The sequence below is a fragment of the Antechinus flavipes genome, chromosome 1, assembly GCF_016432865.1.
Source record: "Antechinus flavipes isolate AdamAnt ecotype Samford, QLD, Australia chromosome 1, AdamAnt_v2, whole genome shotgun sequence".
Lineage (NCBI taxonomy): Eukaryota > Metazoa > Chordata > Mammalia > Dasyuromorphia > Dasyuridae > Antechinus > Antechinus flavipes.
Window position 1 is genome coordinate 60,701,215 of NC_067398.1, and position 16,734 is coordinate 60,717,948.

General features: G+C 39.3%; 1 protein-coding gene across 1 annotated transcript in view; it reads left to right on the top strand.

The window, feature by feature from the left end:
* The window catches only part of FBLN2 (fibulin 2), a 151,959-nt gene that overhangs the window by 68,754 nt on the left and 66,471 nt on the right, over window positions 1–16,734 (top strand). Inside the window, exon 2 of the mRNA XM_051983792.1 lies at window positions 13,294–13,405. Coding sequence (XP_051839752.1) covers window positions 13,294–13,405 — 112 coding nt within the window. The remainder of the gene's footprint in view (window positions 1–13,293; window positions 13,406–16,734) is intronic.

Here is a 16,734-nt window from a genome sequence, read left to right on the forward strand (position 1 = left end):
AAATTCTCTTTGCTGAATCATTCACCTTATGTAGGATGAAATTATTGCTAAGGCAAGTCAGGAAGTTATTGGATAGTCTTATATGGACAGAAAAAGAATAGGACCAGAAGATGTCTGTCTAACTGAAGTCCTTTATCATAATTAAATTATGCCTCTGTGTCAGGCTTGCGCTCAATTTCTAAAATTCCTCCTTCTAAGTTGTCTGCAGTATACTCCAGTAATTAAAATCCCTTCTGTTTATCTCTCCTTTGACCTTTACCCAAATACTTGCCATCATGTTCCCCTTCTCTGGTTCCTGAATTTCCTCACTTCTCAATATAAAGTGCTATCTATCCCCACCTCACCTTCATATACTTTTTTTAAAATAACTTTTTATTTACAAGTTATATGTATGAGTAATTTTACAGCATTGAAAATTGCCAAACCTTTTGTTCCAATTTTTCCCTCCTTTCCCCTCCCCCCTCCCCTAGATGGCAGGATGACCAATACATGTTAAATATATTAAAGTATAAATTAAATACAAAATAAGTATACATGACCAAACTGTTATTTTGCGGTACAAAAAGAATCGGACTCTGAAATATTGTACAATTAGCCTGTGAAGGAAATCAAAAATGCAGGCGGACAAAAATATAGGGATTGGGAATTCAATGTAATGGTTCTTAGTCATCTCCCAGAGTTCTTTTGCTGGACGTAGCTGGTTCAGTTCATTACTGCTCCATTGGAACTGATTTGGTTCATCTCATTGCTGAAGAGGGCCACATCCATCAGGATTGATCACCATATAGTATTGTTGCTGAAGTATATAATGATCTCCTGGCCCTCCTCATTTCACTCAGCATCAGTTCATGTAAGTCTGAAATCATCCTGTTGGTCATTTCTTACTGAACAATAATATTCCACAATATTCATATACCATAATTTACTCAGCCATTCTCCAATTGATGGGCATCCACTCAGTTTCCAGTTTCTGGCCACTACAAACAGGGCTGCCACAAACATTTTGGCACATACAGGTCCCTTTCCCTTCTTTAAGATCTCTTTGGGATATAAATCCAATAACAACACTGCTGGATTAAAGGGTATGCACAGTTTGATAACTTTTTGAGCATAGTTCCAAATTGCTCTCCAGAATGGCTGGATGTATTCACAATTCCACCAACAATGTATCAGTGTCCCAGTTTTCCCACATCCCCTCCAACATTCCGTGTTATCTTTCCCTGTCATTCTAGCCAGTCTGACAGGTGTGTAGTGGTATCTCAGAGCTTCATACATTCTTTTATCTGGCCTTATATCTTATATTCTTTTGAATAACATACCTATCTTGAGCCATAGTCTAATCATGGGTTTTATCCCACTGCCTGAAACCTATGAAAATAACTTTGTCCCCTTATATTAGACTCTCTAGTTTCTCATTGGTGGATATTTGTGTATGGGTAGTTGAAGTCTTGGGTTTTGCTGTAGTGTCTGTCTTGGATTTTATCTCCTGTGAATTTCTTTTCTTAGCTACAATTCTTCTTCCTTCTTTGAAATTACTATTTATAGTGACTACTTAAAAAATACACACATACATATGTGTGTTTATACATATAATCTTCTTTCTCCACCATACTTTTTAGTTTAAAATACACTGTATGGGGATGTTGACGTATTAGATGTGTTCTATTCACTCATTAAGTGTCCCTCTCTCAAGTCCCTAATATGCACCAAGTCTGATGGTGGTAGAAGACAGAAAGAATAAAACATGGTGCCTGAAGGTATTTTAGGGACACCGTACAGTGGGAAGAGCAATGGCTTTGGAGTGTGAAGACATGAATTTAAATCCCATCTCTGATATTTATTACTTGTACCATTCAGCCTTGTACATTCAGTAAGTACTTAATAAATAATTGTTGAATTGAATAAAATTGAACTTTAGCAGAGATGAATAGGAAGGAGCCTGTGCCAGACAGGGGAAACTCTTTGCCTGGAATAGCTCCATCAAGGCAAAGAGACAGAAAATCCCAGGGTACAGATGGGGACTATCCAGTTTGGCTGAAGCCCAGGGAGCTGTGGGAAATAACATTTCAAAAGGAGGTGGGGACCAAATTGTGGAAAGCTTTAAATGTCTTAAGTTTCTTGGCAGGTGAGGTATTTTTTACGGTTCAGGGAAGGACCATCAAGTTCATCCTTATACCTCTAAGTTATTATAACCCTGTAAATTAACTGGGAGATCTGCAACCTGGTGAGTGTTTTAAAGGAGATAGAGAACATACATGTGCATTTTTTCTTCTGGTTTTCTGCATTTTTAACTTCTAATGAGAAGGTAGAAGGAGGCTTCCACCTAGCTTAATTCTCATGCATTACTTCAAGAGAAGAAACTGAGAGCTCAGAAAAGACTGGCCAGATCCCAGATGCCTGGAAAAGAGAAAAATATTGGAGTCTGGTTTTAGACTGTGTCTCAAAAAGAACATCAGGAGGTACCCAGGAATTAATGCCATCTGAGCCCAACTTCCAAACCTGGAAAGATTCTGGAATAGCTAATTAAAAGCAAACAGATGGGCAAAAAAATTAACTTGGAGACAGCCAATACTCAACCATATTGAGATATGAAGTAGCAAGAAGCCCAATGGGCCCAAATGAATCAGGTCATTTGATGCATATGATCTTTTAGATTGTGATTCCAAAGGCTTTTGCTCACAGTGTTTTCTAGGTCTGGGATGGTTAGCATCTTTGCCTATTGAATTGCTATATATTCCTTAATATTACACTTATATTCACTCCTTCATTTTTTTTCAGGCATCATTCATGACTTGCTGGACTTATTTTTCCACTATGCCCCCTGCTTCCTTCACTAGGGACTTGCCTCATCCTTTTCAGCTTATTTTTATAGGATGTTTTCCCCATTAGAATATTAAAAGATAAAATTCTTGAGGGCAGGAAGTGTCTGTATTCCCACCTTAGCACACAGTAGGAGCTTCATCAACATTTGTTGACTTAATTTGACTTAAGCTCACTGTGCAATGGAGTCTAGTAGCCCCTTACTAGACTACAAACACTATGAGGGAAGGAAGTGGGTCTTAACTGAACCATGTCTACATTTTTGTGGACTTTAAATCATTTTTTTATTCCTAAGAATATGCGAGTTAATGAAAAGCATTAGGTTAAGACTCAGAAGACCTGTAAAAATAGGACTCAGGTATTAACCTGTTTTGTGATTCTAGGCATAAGGTCTCAACTCCTGGGATAATGTACTTTCCATTTTAGCAGGTATAATACAACAGTTGCAAGGATGCTAGTTCTAGAGATAGAGGACCTGGGTTCAAATCTCAATCCTAACACATGCTACCCATGTGACTTGGAGCAAATCATGCCTTAGTTTTCTCAACTATAAAGTGAGAAATAGCTTGTGAGGGTGCTTGCTACTCTGAATGTATGATTTTAGAATTAAGAATTCAGTGGCACCCCAAAAGAATACAGGAAATGTCCAGTGAGCCAAAGTGATCAATTCTTAAGTCTGGGCTTAGAGTCAGGAAGACCTGAATTTAAATTCAGCTTTAGAAACTTATTAGCTGTGTAACCCTGGACCAGTAATTTAACAGCTGTTTCCCTTGGTTTCCTTAAATGTAAAATAGTGATAATAAGAGCACCTATTTCACAAAACAAAAATTATATTTGTTTTTTTTAAGTGCTTACATATTTAACATATATTATAGTGATCAAAAATGATATTTGTGGATTTTTTAAAGTGCTTATATGTTTAACCTATAGCAGATTGCTATCTTGGGGAGAGGAGGAGGAAAGGAAGAAAAGGAGAAAAATGTGGAACACAAAGTCTAATAAAAATGAATGTTTTGCTTATTGTTTTCTGGAGAGGGGGAAGAAAGGAAGAGAGGGAAAAAAATTTGGAACACAAACTCTTATAAAAATGGATGTTGAAGACTACCTTCATTTGTATTTGGAAAGATAAAATACTATTGGAAAAAGTGTATGGGGGGAGAGTGATTAGCACATAGTAGGCATTTAATAAATATTGATTGATTTTTCTTTCCTCTCTCTCTTCCCTTCCCCCTTGATTGACCTGCTGTCTTGGTAGCATTGCCAGCCCACGTAGGCAGGTGCACTCAGGAGATGATCCTGATTTTCCCCATCTCTAACATGAGGGGGCTGGCACTGATGATTGTTCTGGTCGCTTCTGTTGTGATGAGTCACAAATGAAGGAACCTCTGGGTCTCTGACGCAGCACCTTGAAATGTCAACTCCTCCGCCTGACAGTACTTTTCAGAGGGACACAGGACCAAGTCATACTTAGGGTAGGCAAGACAGAGAGCAGGAACACAAGCTCTTAGCTGCCTGTTAGCGATAATGAAAGGAGGCTGGGGTGCTAGCGTGGTCCTGACTGACTGAGTCCCCACGTGTCTCAGAGAAGGACAAAGAAGGGGGATGTGGTGGTGGACCTGAGCACAGCTTGCACCCGCTAGCTCTGGGCTCTCTTCATTGCCAGGAAAGACTTGAGATCTCTATTATCAGCCTCCTCTAGCCCTTGTACCAGCAGGGATTATGGGATTAAATGAGGAAGGGATAGGGAGGAAGCCATCAAAGGCTGCCAAATTTACATTTCTTCTTCTCTTCCCCATCCCCCATTCCATTTAGAATCTTTACAATCCTAATAAAAAGCAATAAGTGACCTAAATATCCTGTGGGGAGGGAAGGAAAGGCAAAAGGTCAGTTTGAACCCCCTGGAGATGCTGATATTCTCAAACACTGGTACTTCAAATGCCTATAGCCCCATTCATTCACTAAGTCTGTTTACAGAATCCTAAGCAGTTTACTTCCCCTGCTATTCAGAAACTATCAATCAAACATCCCATTTGAATAGAGCCCAGGTGCAAACCTGCTACATGGTCAAACCTGAGATCCAGGCCTTTCCAGGAATAATTTTACAGTTTTAGAACTGGAAGCTTTGGGAATAATTGCAGGGACTCATTTTGCCTCACCCTCGCCTCCCAGGCTGCTTCATTGCTAGTCTCAGCAGCCAGTGGCCCCGTCAGCATGGGTTGGCAGGAGCTAGTTTTCAGTGGAGGTAGCTGGCCAAAGTCTCATCCTTTTTTTTTGATCACTGTCTGTGTTGAGAGTGGAATGTAGGAAAAGGCCAGAAGGAAAATGATGGCATCTTCTTTTTGACTTCTATGTCTTGGTCTGCCTACATTTAGAGTATTAGGATCAATTTTCAGCCTGGCATTTAGGACAGAAGTGAGGGTGATTTGGATTTATGTGCTCAGTTTTTTTCAGTTTTGTCCAACTCTTTGTTGACCCATTTGGGGTTTTCTCAGTTGAGATACTGGACTGGTTTGCCCTTTCCTTCTCTAGATCAATTTTAGAGATGAAGAAATTGAGGCACATAATGTCACATAGCTATTATATAATGTCTGTATGGTCTGACGCCAAATTTGAACTCAGGAAGATCAGTGTTTTTGACTCCAGGTCTGGTGCTCCATCCATTGCACTACCTGGGCTGCCCTGAGATTTCTAACGTCAGTCAATACACTTTTAATAAGTACCTACTGTGTGCTACTATACAAACAACTATATACAAAAAGACATAAACAGGATTAATTGGAGACTATCAATAAATGATAGTGAGGGAGGCCTGCAGACCTTCTCATACAAGGAGCAGGTAAGGAAAACTTAAGGTCAGCCCCTTACCATCTCTTTCCTGAACTATTGTAATATTGACCTTCTTTTCCCATTTCATTCAAGACATCCTCCAAACAATTAAGTGGCTATGTCTGAAAAGCAAATCATCCTGTTATTCTCCTACTTAGAAAGCCTCAGTAGCTTCCTTGAGGACAAAATACAAATTTATTTGGCATTTAAAGCCCATCTTATTATATTTCAGAAAGTTTTCATTGTCACTAGTCCTCATGAAGAATATATAGTAACGGGCCCATGTCTTGCTTCCCATACATAACATTCTGCTCTTGCCTCTGCCCCTTCTCAGAGGCTCTCTGTCCCCTGTGTCTGCAATACCCTCTCTGCTCATCTCCACTTTTTGGAATCACTAGCTCCCTCCTCTTCATAACCCAGTATTCATCCTGAAATTTTATTTTATATATAATTTGTATTTTTTTATCTGTGAACACATTTTTTTCTCTACCCCACCCCAACTCCAGGCTCACCACAGGACAACTATAAATTCCCTGAGACAAAGGCTAATCCATCTTTTGTCTTTTTATCCTTGGATTCCAATGCCTGGGTATAGTCAGTTCTTAATTAAATTGGCATATCATAGTAGGATTGTTGAATCAAATAGCATGGAACTGAGAAGAGATGGACTAGAAAGAACATGATATAGGCTTTGGGGTATTTTAAGGGATGCCATAAGAGATCAGACTTAGTCTGCTTGGCCCCAGAGGGTCACATTGGGAGCTTTGTATAAAGGGAAGGAGTTTCAGAGGGGCAGATCTTGACTCATGATAAGGAAAAAACTCTGAACCACAAAGAGCTGCCTAAAGTAAGTTGAGCTATCAATTCGATGAATGTGATTCTTTCCAACAATGAGATGATTGGTGCTAGTTCCAATGATCTTGTGATGAAGAGAGCCATCTACACACATAGAGAGATCTGTGGGAACTGAATGTGGATCACAACATAACATTCTCACTCTTTTTGTTGTTGTTTGCTTTCATTTTGTTTTCTTACTCATTTTTTGCTTTCTTTTTTTTTTAAATCTGATTTTTCTTGTGCAGCAAGAGAATTGTATAAATATGTTTATACATATTGGATTTAACATCTATTTCAACATGTTTAACATATATTGAATTGCTTGCCATTTAGGGCAAGAGGTGGGGGGAAGGAGGAGAAAATCTGAAATGCAAGGCTATGCAAGGGTCATGTTATCAAATTATCTGTACAGGTGTTTTGAAAATAACAAGCTCTATTAAAAAAAAGAAGAAGCAGGTTGAGCTGCCTGAGGAAAGCTGGTTGGTTCCCATTTCTAGAGGTCTTCAGGTGGATGACCATTAATGAGGCTCCTTACAGAGGGGACTTCTATTGAGTCATAAGCTGGGCTTCTTGACCTGTGAGGTCTCTTTCCACCAATATCCAGAAAAGTAGTCTGTCATTAGTAAGTGCTTTCAAGGGTTCTCAGTGCTTTGTTATTCATTATCTCATTTCCCCCCCTACAGGCTTTTATCTTATTTTGTCATGAAAGGTCTTCTGATAAGGAGCATATTTACCATTCTTTTCTCTACCACCAACAAATGGAACAAAACAAACAAAAAAAATACACACACACACACACACACACACACACACACACACACACAAATGGAAGGAATCGCTCATATCAGTTCCTTGTAAACACAATAAAGTGAAATTTTCATTCTTTTTCTTATCTTAGTCTTTGTGGTCTTTTCCTTTAGTATGCATTAATCTTTATAGACAGTTCCTTTCTCAATTCTTTTTTATACATAAATGTTTAAGCCTTTTATCATCCCAGCTCCACCTCACATATGAAGCCTAGCGTCATGCCCTCTGTTGCTGATACTTATTGCCCCTTTCCAAAATTAGCAGCAGACAACAAGAACAGCAGTTTACTATGTTCTAGACATTGTGCTAAGTGCATCATAATTATTATTTCATTTGATCCTCCAAACAACCCTGAGAGATAGATGTTATTATTATCCCCAATTTACAGATGAGGATATTGAGGAAGACAGAGATCAGGTGGTTTATCCAGAGTCCTACAGCTAGTAGGTATCTGAGGACAGATTTGAATTCAGGTCTTTCTGATCCAGGGCCAGTTTTCTATCCACTGCACCACTATCTTTAAATGATAGATAGATAGATTTCATCCTCAAGGAAGAAATAATGAGGGCTTGACCTTAAATTTTCTGCATATGTGTATATACATACATATGTATGTTTCCTCTAATAGAAGGTCCTTCTTTAGGACAGGAACTATTTCATTTTTGTCTTTGTAACCACAGTATCCAGCACATAGTAGGTATTTTATATATTTTTAAAAATTATTGCTATCTTTAGGTTTTCTATGTAGTTTATCTATGTATGATAATGTAAACCTCTTTCCATTCTCCTAATGTGTTTTGAGAGATTGTGAACCACCATGTCTTTTCCCATTTGATAGATGAAAGATTGAAGGTACAGAAAGGTCATATCATTGCCAGATGGTTAACATCAGAGATAGGTGAACTTAGCTCTTCTGCTCAGAAACTGGGATATTGTGATCAGCTTTAGGCATCTCATTTTAGGAAAGACCCTGATAACCTGGACCAAGTCTAGAATAGGAAATCAGAATGTTGAAGAACTTATAAGGATTGATTGAAGGAACTGGGGAGGGGGAGGATGTTTAGTCTGAGATAACTTTAGAAGAATGTAAAGATTTATCTTCAATCATCTGAAGGTCTGTTCCTTAGAAGGACAGACATAGGCCTGTTTTGCTTAGCTCCAGAGTTTAAAGGTAGGGTATTTGGTGTAAGTGACAGCCAAATTTAGGCATGTTGTCAGGAAAAACTTCCCAAATATCTGGGCTTCCCCAGTGTGTAACGAGCTGCTTCCGGAGATGTCGCCTTCTCCCTATCTGGAATTTTCAAGCAAAATGTGAATCAGCAAACTTATCAGAGATACTGGAAAGGGAATTCTTACTTAGGTTTTATTTATACTAGCTGGCCACTAGAAGTCCTGTCCAACTTTGAGATTTTTATAATTTTAAATCAAGTATTTTTCCCATGGATCTTTCTGTTGACACATTTTACCCAATCTCTGAAGGTCAGAAGCTCCTTTGTCCTTGATATCTAGAAACAATTTATAGATTTCACCTATAGTCAGTGCTAAAAGGTCCATAGACTTCTTTTTGACCTCTTGGAGGAAAACTAGCTTTAATGTTGAGCCCCCATCCTAATTGACCTTTAACTGTCAGCAGAGGAGGACATATTTTTTCCTCAATTGTCTTTATATTTTGTTACCTTTCCACTGGGTCTGAAGAGAAAGATAGGAGCTGGTAATCTCAGAGCTCCCCCCAAAAATCCCATTTTAGGTCCTTCCATCCCAGTTCCTGAGGGGAAGATACTAGCTTCTTTCTTTGGAGATCGCAGTTCCCTGTCCCAAATTCAGGCTGCTTAGCAAACTTCTCTCAAGTTGTCAAGACTCACAAATGATGAAAACTGCTTCAGGTCAGGCTCATACCTCTGGTAAAGGATCTGTCATCCTGCAGCATATTTTACAGTCATAAGCCCTGCCTGTTACTTTCCTTGTTGTTAGTCTATCAGTTCCAAGGACAGAGTCCTTGGCGGTCACTGTGAATTTTTACTCCCTACTAAGGCAGCCAGTCTCAGCAGCATGATGAAGTCACTTTAACCTTCTTCTTTATTTCTACCCAGCCAAAATGAGTTTCTTGACATGGGAGATAAACTGCTTCAAGTGTAAGCTCTGAATAACAAAATCTGGCACTCACATCCTGGCCTGAGTGGGCTTAATGAAAGTTCTCCAGAGAGAGATAAGGAAGGTCAAATACATGTGTGTACTTAGCGTAGCCCCGGGTGGAGTGTTATAGCGGAACTGAATGAGTTAGAGAAAAAGGAAAGGGAAAAAAATGGCGGGGGTGGCTATTCTCTAGAACTTTTGGATGATTCTGCCAAGGTAATTTTTTTTTCATCATTTTCACGTCCGGGCTTTCATCCCAGCCAGAATTCACTCTTTGTTTCTGGCTCCTGGGAATTTGACATTAAAAGCTTGGTTCCTCTACTGCTGAATTTTCTCCATCATGTGGGGGCACCTGTGCTTGGAAGCAGGCTGAACAGCATTATCAAAAGGGGTGGACAGCCTTTAGTTTGAAAGGAAAGCCTTTCATTCATTTGTTTGAAAAAGGGAAATGAGGGGGTGTAAAAGGAATGATGAAAAATCACATGGAATTTTCCTGATATTGAATTGGGCTGGGAATATCCTCTACCAATAAGGAGGTGGATTGAGGAACATTTTCACTGTGTACAAAAGAGAAATGATCTGAAAACTTAATTCCTCCTCAAAGTAGTCTCAGTCTAGAACCAGAAGCCAGTAATTCCAACCCACTCATTTTGCCCAAAGTCACACAGGTTGTAAGTATCTTAGGCAAAATTCAAACCAAAGTTGTCCAACTTAGGAATCCATGCTCTTTCTATAGAAAGCACCCCTCAGACTTTCCAAATAGGGTTTCCCCTACTGCTGTTTATGAATTCTGTTGTTCAAGAGGAAGTCATGGCAGTGGGTCAGTCCTTAGCTTGCATTCAGCATTGTCACTCCAGTTAAGATGGAGCCCTTGGAAAGCCAAGGGTGGCAGGGAACCGGAGATTGGTTCTCCACCTGTAGCCCAAAGTCAAGCTCACTCCACCTCTCCAGCTTACCTCACATTCCCCTTATCCATAACACTCTCCTTATCTCAATTTGTGAGACAACTACAAATTCTTTTATAGCCAGCTCAAGCTTCGTGAAGCTTTCCCCAGTGATGTCATCTTCTGAGGCTTCCTAGAAGAAGAATATCATAGATTTAGAGCTAGAAGAGGCCTTAGGGATTTTATTTTTGTACCCCAGGGCATGACACAGTGTCTAACACATAGTACATGCTATAAAATACTTGGTTGGTTGATAGCCAGAATGAGAATCTGATGATGTAGGATTTGGAAGCAGGTCAGAAGTATTTAATCTTGTTGTAGTAGGAATCAGGATTTCCTCACAGACAGTCTCTTGAGAAGAAATGAGTCCCCAGACATAAAAAGATGGGAGATGTTAACAGATATGCATTATGGGGGGTGGAAAGGGTAAAGCAAAAGCATTCTTACCAATAAGCTAATGTTCCTTGGGCCACAGTGAATGGCCCCAAGTCTCACATTTGTAGGAGTGTTATTTTCAGCCCTACAAGCCAAGACTGAGCTCAGAAGAGATAAAGATCCATTCACAAGACCAGCAGGCAGTCCTGGGTCCTCCTGCCAGGGAGGCTAACCCTGATTTTTGTTCCCCAGACTTTTAGAGGGTGTTTTCCTGGGCCTCATTTTGTTTGTTCCTAATGATCTTCCAAGACCACATTCCTAAATGATCACAACAAAGTGACGTACACCCTTTAATCCAGCCCATTGCCAGAATTCCTCCCTTACAGATGGGGAATTACTCATTTTGTGACAATTCTGGAGATCCGGGTGGGACCTTGGCCATTGCCAAAACACTTTCTTCTAGCTGTCCTAACTCATGCAGAATTCATATGTGGCCAACATTCTTCTTTATTCTTTCTCTGTTTCTGTCTCTCTCTGGCTGTGTCATGTTTAGTTTTTTCTCTGTTTTCACCTTCCTTTCCATTTATTGTCAAGTTTTGATTAATAAAATTATTCTAGGGGGACACCGGCTTAGCAAACGCCTTGGGAAATTGAGAGTTAGCATGAGACCCCTTTTTTTGTTTTAACACTGATCACTGGAAATCTCTCTAACATACTTTTAGTGGTGGAGTCTCCTGAATATACCTTGCCAATGGGAGATCTGATAGGGTACCAAAATCATCATTTTGAACATTTGGCATTCCTCTGCAGATCTTATGAATTGCCTTCTTCCACACAAGCCAAATGAGCTGACATTTTAATTTTCTCATCCTCAAGATTCTAGACAATATTTCACAAGCCTTGGGATGTATCCCTCTCTTTCACTTCCATGTCTTGACCTTCCCTAACTATGTCAACTTCATTGGAGCCATGTAAGCTCTGTAACTTCATAGATTCAGACTTTTATAGATTTCAGTCTGAAAAGGATCAGAGGATAAAAGAGTTGGAAAGATCTTTAGGAATCATCAAATTTAACCTCTTCATTTTTATGGATAAAAAAACAGAAGCTTGGGGAAGTATGCAAAACCTTTTGCAACATCCCACCTAAAGTAGTATCTCTTCCATGAAGCCCTTCCTACTCTACTTCCTGTTCCTGCTCCCACACACGTACCTACATCTGCTAGTACCTTCCCTTCCCCTTGTTGAAATTACCTGGTTTTTACTTTGCATATAGTTTGCATCTGCTTTTTTATTTGTATTTTTTTTCCTGATAGAATGTAAATTATTTGAGCTGTTTTGTTTTATTTCTATATCCCCAGCACCCAGAATGGTTCCTGGCATGGGGTATAGGCTTAATAACAGTTATTGATTGATTGTTCAGGATGGAATAGGAGGAGAATGCTTAGGAGTCAGGACTGAATATATGTTGATACTGGGAAATTTGTTAGGAATTGGATTTGAAGACATTTCTGATCTCCCCTTATTTTCTTGGGATTTTCCCATTTACTAAAAATTGGGTATGTATAAATAATATAGAAGGTTTAGAAACAGTGGTTATTGTAGGGGATACCATGATATTGTTTTATATAGACTGTTGGGCAGAGATGAATACCTAGACTCACCGCGCCCTGCCCCCCCTAACCCCCCATCCCCACCCCGGGAACTATCATTCACAGGGGTCTAGAAGATGGGAAGAGAGAAAACAATAGAGAGGATGATGGGGTAAAAAGTATATACTGTAAGATTTGCTTTATTATTGCTTCATTGATCAAATAAAGTGATTAAAGTTCCCACTGTGAGTTATACGGATTTGTAAGACATAATCCCTTAAGCTAAGGAGCTATTATCTGGTTGAGGGAAATGGCATGAGATTATGATGGGAAATCTTACATAAAATATACACAGATAATTGTGGAATCTTTATCCGAGACCCTCTCATGATAGGGATAGCTCACATACCCTTTGGGGGATTTCCTCCATCTCTGGCTCATACCTTTCACCCAGAAGATTTTAATATATGATTATAATTTATAGAAGATGATCTTAAAATTTCTTCACAAGCATACAGTCCACAAAGAAGAAAAATTTTAGCCATGGAAAATAAGAGAATTCAAAAGCAGAGCTCATGGAAAATGAAATATTTCTGTACTGGGCAATCCTTCTTACATATATCTATAGAACTGTGAACCACTTGTAATCCTGTACTGTATGCAGTTCCTATTAGTCTGAAAATGGATGATTCCCAGGAAGGAATTCCAGGAGACAGACTCCCTATGTTCTTTGTAATTTTCTCATCCTGAAAGGTTATTTTAGTACTAAAGGTTCCTCGGTTTACAAAAAGTCTTTCCAGAATTCAGAAGAGCATTCCACAAAGAGAATTAGTCTTCCACTTTTTGAAATGTCCTTATTTGCCTGTTTTGTTTTTTTTTTTCCTGGTTCTGCTTCAGTGGCTATGATTGAAGAACACGAAGAGAGGTTCCCAACCCAACCTTTCTTCTCTTTTTTTCTTCAGGTTCTACCAAAGACCTGATAGAGACGTGTTGTGCAGCTGGACAACAGTGGGCCATCGACAATGCTGAATGCACAGAGATACCTGTGAGTGGGGCTGATGGTGATGTCTGCAGGTAAGGCAGAGACCTCTTTCTTATTGGCACTCTTCGCCTTTAATCAGGTCTTTTCAGTTAGATTTGAATGGATTCTGAGGGGAACTTTTAAAATGATGTTCAATGTCATTTTAGTGGTTGGGGAAGTAGCGTAGTGCTATGAAAAGCTGCTGGATGGCATATAGGTAGCTCAGTGAATTGAACACTGAGCATAAAATCAGGAAGACCTGAGTTCAAGTCCAACCAGTGGGACTATGTAAAAATGACTTAACCTGTTTGCCTCAGTTTTCTCAACTGTAAAATGGAGATAAAAACAAAAGGCAAATGTGATTAGTAAAGAAAAGGCAAGAAGGAAGGAGAGAGAGTGGGAAGGAAGAAAGGGAGAAAGGGAAAGAGGAAGGGAGGGAAGGAAGGAGGAAAGGAAAGGATAGACAAAAGGAAGAAAAAAAGAAAGAAGGAAAAGAAAGAGGGAAGAAAGGGAGGAAAAGAACAAAGGATGGATTGATTTATTAAATACCTTCTGTTTGCTAGGCACTGTGCTAAGTGCTTTCCAAATATTATCTCATTTGATTTTTGCAATAACTCTAGATGTGGATGCTATTGTCATTCCTGTTTTATAGTTGAAAAAAATAAAATAAGTTAAGTGACTTACCCAATGTCACAACTCATGTTAGAGGTAGAATTTGAACTCCAGCTCTTCTTGTCCAGGCCCAGTATGCTATCCTCCTACCTCCCTGTCCCCCCAAGCTTCAAAGATCATTGCACAATCCTTACTCCACTGCATACTATGCTTGAGAACACTGTTCTCTGGATTAAGTGGTGTCCATTCTACATAAAGGAGTTGGAAGGGAAAGGTTTTGGATTGACTAGGGATGAACAGGCAGAAACAACAGTCATTTTCATAGATTCCAAAGTCCATGGATTGATGCATCCTTGTTTAGTTAAATTTAATTTAATCAACTTTAAATGCCTCTTATCTTCATTATCCTGGGCACTGGGAATACAAAGAAGAAAACAAATTTGACTTTAGCATCCTCCTAATTGCTAGTACCTTTCTTCCCAAAACTACTCAATATTTATTTTGCATATATTCTGTATTTACTTGAATGTTTGTTAGACTATAAGATTCCTAGGGAAAGGGGCTTTTGTTTTTTTGTATTCCCAGCACTTAAGCTGTAATTATACTAGTTCCTGGTGCTTAATAAATGCTTATTAATTGATCAGTTGTTTGTATTGAGGGTGGGGGATGGATTGAGAAGAGGAGAATACAACATGTAAATAGGTAAGTAAATGTATGATCTCTACAAAATAATGTTTGGAATCCAAAACCTTGGTATCTAGAATGGAATGACTAGATGAGATAAAACTATAGGAAATAGATATAGCATTCACTCAGGATCATGACCACCCACAGGAAATTCTTGATTCTGAATTTCACGGTCACAAGGCTTGAGTGATAACATTTCCTTTCATACCAGTCATGCTAGGCCAGAACTTTTTAAACTTTTTCCACTCATGACCCCTTTTTGCCCTAGAAATTTTTATGCAACCCCAAATATAGAGGTATATAAAATAGATATACAAAGCAAACATTTACTGATAATAAATCAAAATATATTTTAAAATAATTCTTTGTCATGCATATAATTATGTCATTGATTAAAGAAGAAAGCAAATTCACATATTAATGAGATGGATGTGAATATTTATTTTAATGTAACAAATTATATCTTGATTTTATTTATTTATTTGATACTTATTACTGTTGGCAAATTTTCCACAACCTCCACATTCAGTTATACAATCTATGGAGTTCAGACCCATTGTTTAAGGAGTTTTGTGCCAGAGGATGCCTCCGAGCACTGTCTTCAATACCATCCTTCTGTACCTCAGTGGAATAAAATCGCCCTTTTCAAAAGCAAAAACAGTGATGGTGATCCATGCTGCTGCTACTGCTGCTATGGATGTGTTGTTCCGGTCTCCTTGGCAACAGAGAAATCAGAGCGATCCATTCCTCTGGAGAATGGAATCCAGAGAGGGGTGGAGAGGGGTGGTCAAGGGGAGCGGGAGTGTGGGAATCCTTTGCTTCAACTCTGAGGCTTCCACTTCCAATCCTTCACCAGGTCCTGAGACTTGTTCTTTCTCCAGTCTCACTGATATGTCTGTCCCTCTCCATCCTGAGGACTCACACTTTTTTTTCTCCGTGCCTTTTAGTTGTAGTTCTCCATTTCTATGCCTGTAGCTATCCAGATTCTTAACATCTTCAGTCCAGACTGCATCTATGTTCTCCTACATAGACTCATGAACTCTGTTCTCTTTCTTGTTCCCAACCCACCTTTATTTGAATCACATTTCTCAAGTGTGGTTCTAACTGTGTTATTTGTTGGCTCAAACATACCCACTCTGGTTCCCTACTGCCCTATTTAAAAACAAAACAAAAACCCAGACCTGTGATTTCAGCAATGTAATGAGCTCCCAGCCATACCACAGTTTCTTTGTACCCTATGGTCTTAGAGAATGTGGGGGCATTTAGAGAGTCTCTATTGCTTTTTGAATTAAATTCTTACTCTTTGGTTTGGGTTTAAAGAGAAAAGACAGGATCAGTCCAGCAAGTGGTGATGCATTTTCTGGGTGTCCTGTTTAGTATTTTGCTGTTTTTGTACTTTACCAAGAGGGAAGACATAAGGAAAATATGATCCATTGGACTAAGAAGTTTTTTTTTGCTCTGGGGGAGAACATCCTACCCTAATCCCTCAAAGACTTTTCATTTGGGTTTCCTGCAACCTTCATCTTGTCTTTGGCTTTTTTAAACCTAATCCCACACTCCTCTCCAAGCAAGCCCAACATCGTGCCTGGCTCTTCTTCCCCTCCATCTTTGCTCAGAGGCTATTTTCACCAGTTTCTGTCCCTTCTTTCAAACTTCTTTCTTTTGAAGTCTTCCCTGATTATCTCCTCATCCTTCCAGTCTCCACCATTGCTCCCTGTCTCCTTGATGTCTGTGTACATGGTTTGTTTACTCTTAATTTGGGTGTGGACTTGTTTCTTCAACATTTCAACAATGTACTTCAGCAAACATTTACTAAGCAAAGTACTATACTGGGAGCTAAAGATACAAAGAAAAAAAAGAAGCAGTTCCTGCATCTTCAAATCCTGTGACCCCTCCCTATGACCTTCAATCCCTTGGCCCCTCAGTTGTTTCACAGGCCACCACCCCTGCCCAGATAAGACTTCTCTCCCTTTTCTATCTTGATCATTTGGTGAATCAGCTCAACTGGACACTGTCCTTTTTCTTCAAGAAAAGGCAGTGATACATGCCTTATACCACTTATGCCCCCTTATGCTGTCACAGA